The sequence below is a fragment of the Lactuca saligna genome, chromosome 5 (assembly GCF_052625555.1).
Source record: "Lactuca saligna cultivar CGN05327 chromosome 5, ASM5262555v1, whole genome shotgun sequence".
Taxonomy (NCBI): domain Eukaryota; kingdom Viridiplantae; phylum Streptophyta; class Magnoliopsida; order Asterales; family Asteraceae; genus Lactuca; species Lactuca saligna.
In genome coordinates this window covers 212,201,741-212,204,884 of record NC_136421.1, presented here as the reverse complement: position 1 = coordinate 212,204,884, position 3,144 = coordinate 212,201,741, and the positions used below count along the sequence as shown (strand labels likewise).

The following is a 3,144-nucleotide window of genomic DNA, read 5'->3' as shown; positions in this document are numbered from 1 at the left end:
AAGCCGTAGGCACGGAGGCTCGAGAGGAGCAGTTTGGTTAAAACGGCATGTTGACAAACCCTGTGTATTCTAGTCCGATGACTGATTGGACCTGTTGCATGTTGGCATTCCAGTCCGATAGCTGATTGGGCCAAGATATTCCAGTCTGATGAGTGTGGGGCCGTTATGCATGATAATACGTTTGTTGTATAGAGTAAATTGGGGGAAACTCACTAAATTTTGTGCTTACCCAGTTGTTTATGTTTTCGGGTTCTATCGTTAATCGTGAGAAGGTGAAGACATTGACTGTACACACTCATCAACAATATTGAGGATTCCGCGTTTTTTATATTACTCTGATTTTCGATAAATGTATCTTGGAAAAAAAAATTATTTCTTAATAACGGGTTTATATATAGGGATTTTTGCTTTATTTAAAAATGAAAATTTTTGTTTGTGAAAATGAGAAGTTACACATAAACATCAACAACCTCACACACTTCAATGAGTGTGCCACGTAAGATGCCGTGAGAAAAAAAACTAAAGAAATCGTTCATAAGTATTGAATGAGTACAAAAACAAAAAATGATTTATTTTGTATATATATATATATATATATATATATATATATATATATATATATATATATATATATATATATATATATTACCTTATTATGTCATTTTTACCGATTAACTTGGAGTAACCGGTTATAAGAACTTAATGTGTATAGTTTAACAAGTTGTAGGTGTAAATGTGGACAAAACAAAACCCAATGACTAAATATGTATAAATCGAAAAATGTATTACCCTTTTAATTCATTGTCCTATAGTATAATATGGTGTAAGGCCAACCGCTCTTATTGATAAGTTGATTAACTTAAAATATAAATATCAAAGTTACTTATCTTATTGGTAAATTGATTACCATAAAAACAAAAAATGATTAGACAAGTGCAACTTCATAAGCATTTTGAAGATGACAAAACCCAATAGTTGTCACCAAGAATAAAATACAACTATATCTTACAAAAAAAATGTGACTTTTGATCCCCAATCTTATTATATACAATTTTTTATTCATCCGTCCCTTTGCCAAATTAAACCCCAAATTTTGTATGTGTTTGACCATTTAAACACCACTTGCTCACATAAGTTTACAATCTTTAATACATAATGTACAAATCATTGCATCATAACTATCTTGCATTCACGAATTTGAGCTCTGGGAAAAAGGAGTTGACTCACCATATAAATACGAGTTCTATAGAAAGGTTTTTATCAATAAAACACACAAAAACAAAGAATCTCTTACTTTCTTTGGAAAGTTGTCTTCATGGCGATAAAGATTGTACAACCAACTGTTGGGTTATCAAAGATTGCAGTTTCAGAAACCCATGGAGAAAACTCTCCATATTTTGCTGGATGGAAAGCTTATGATGAAAACCCATATCATGAAAAACATAACCCTCATGGGGTTATACAAATGGGATTAGCAGAAAATCAAGTAAGCACAATGCATCAAATCTCATCAAAAACTGTATAGTTAAGTCTGTCTACATTTCATGACCTAACAGTTTATGGGTTTTGGTTTTCTTGAACAGGTGTCATTTGATTTGCTTGAAGAATATTTGGAATCTAATCAAGAAGCAGCAAGTTGGGGCAAAAAGGTTTCTGGTTTTAGAGAGAATGCTTTGTTTCAAGACTACCATGGCCTTTTAACTTTCAGAAAGGTACAACCTTTTCCACAGAATGTACTAACACATATATCGTAGTTTATGATCATGGGATTAAAAAAACTAACTAGCGTGCATTTTGTTTTATAGGCAATGGCAAGTTTTATGGAACAAGTGAGGGGAGGAAGAGCAAAATTCGACCCTGAAAGAGTCGTTTTGACTGCGGGTGCAACAGCTGCTAATGAGCTTTTAACTTTCATTTTAGCAAATCCTGGTGACGCGTTGCTTGTCCCCACTCCTTACTATCCAGGGTATGAAAGTTTTCTTCATTTTGAAGCTATTTTGTTTTCATGAATATTTCTTTAAAGTCCACTTAATATGTTGACCTTTATCGACTCTATGTCACCTGGTTTCAAGAATGTTGAAACAAATGGCAATGATGGGTCCACTTGATATGTGACCTCTGACATATTAGTTAATACCGAAACTTTGATCTATTGACACATAAAATTATGATTTGTGTTTTATTGACATAATGTTCATGAATGTTTCAGATTCGACCGAGATTTGAGATGGAGAACCGGTGTCAAAATTGTGCCAATCCACTGCGAAAGCTCAAACAATTTCCAAATTACTCCAGAAGCCTTAGAATCTGCATATGATCATGCAAGATCCATGCACATGAAAGTTCGAGGGGTTCTAATAACGAACCCCTCGAACCCGTTGGGTGCAACCATCCAACGGAAAGTTCTAGAACAAATCCTGGATTTCGTCACGAGAAAAAACATTCATTTAGTCTCGGACGAAATCTACTCAGGATCTGTATTCCATTCTGACGAATTCGTCAGTATTGCGGAAATCCTCGAATCACGAAACTACAAAGATTCCGAACGTTGTCACATCGTTTATAGTCTCTCGAAAGATCTCGGTCTTCCGGGTTTCCGAGTGGGAACTGTGTACTCGTATAATGATCAAGTAGTGACAACTGCTCGAAGAATGTCTAGTTTTACCCTAATTTCATCTCACACCCAGTTTCTATTGGCGTCTATGTTATCAAATAAGGAATTCACTGAAAAGTATATAAAGATCAATCGAGAAAGACTGAGGAAACGATATGAAATGATTGTTGATGGGTTGAAGAAGGCTGGAATCGAGTGTTTAAAAGGGAATGCTGGGCTGTTTTGTTGGATGAATTTGAGTCCTTACTTGAAGGAGGCAACAAAAGAAGGTGAACTGGAGATCTGGAAGACGATAATGGAGGAAGTGAAGCTGAACATCTCGCCGGGAAGTTCTTGCAGGTGCTCCGACCCCGGTTGGTTTAGGGTTTGTTTTGCAAATATGAGTGAAGAAACACTTAATGTTGCACTCAGAAGATTGCATGAGTTTATGGATAGAAGGAGAAGAGATGTGCATGTGTTGTCTATGTAAACTTCCCTTTCTTCAAAATTTTGAACTTTAACCTCAAATAAAGAACTAGGGTTTTTCTTAA

At 35.2% G+C, this 3,144-nt stretch overlaps 1 protein-coding gene across 1 annotated transcript; it reads left to right on the top strand.

The window, feature by feature from the left end:
• Window positions 1-1,279: 1,279 nt before the first annotated feature.
• On the top strand, window positions 1,280-3,144 carry LOC144996897 (1-aminocyclopropane-1-carboxylate synthase 7-like). The gene is made up of 4 exons (XM_078956679.1): window positions 1,280-1,486; window positions 1,584-1,712; window positions 1,806-1,966; window positions 2,210-3,144. The coding sequence occupies exons 1-4, from the start codon at window positions 1,316-1,318 to the stop codon at window positions 3,081-3,083; spliced, it is 1,335 nt and encodes a 444-aa protein (XP_078812805.1). The 5' UTR covers window positions 1,280-1,315; the 3' UTR covers window positions 3,084-3,144.

Excerpts from the sequence above, each read along its gene's own strand:
- LOC144996897 (XM_078956679.1), top strand. The coding sequence starts at position 1,316 with ATGGCGATAAAGATTGTACAACCAACTGTTGGGTTATCAAAGATTGCA. Across the intron at positions 1,487-1,583 it reads TGGGATTAGCAGAAAATCAA|GTGTCATTTGATTTGCTTGA; the intron begins GTAAGCACAATG and ends TTTCTTGAACAG. Across the intron at positions 1,713-1,805 it reads GCCTTTTAACTTTCAGAAAG|GCAATGGCAAGTTTTATGGA; the intron begins GTACAACCTTTT and ends TTTGTTTTATAG.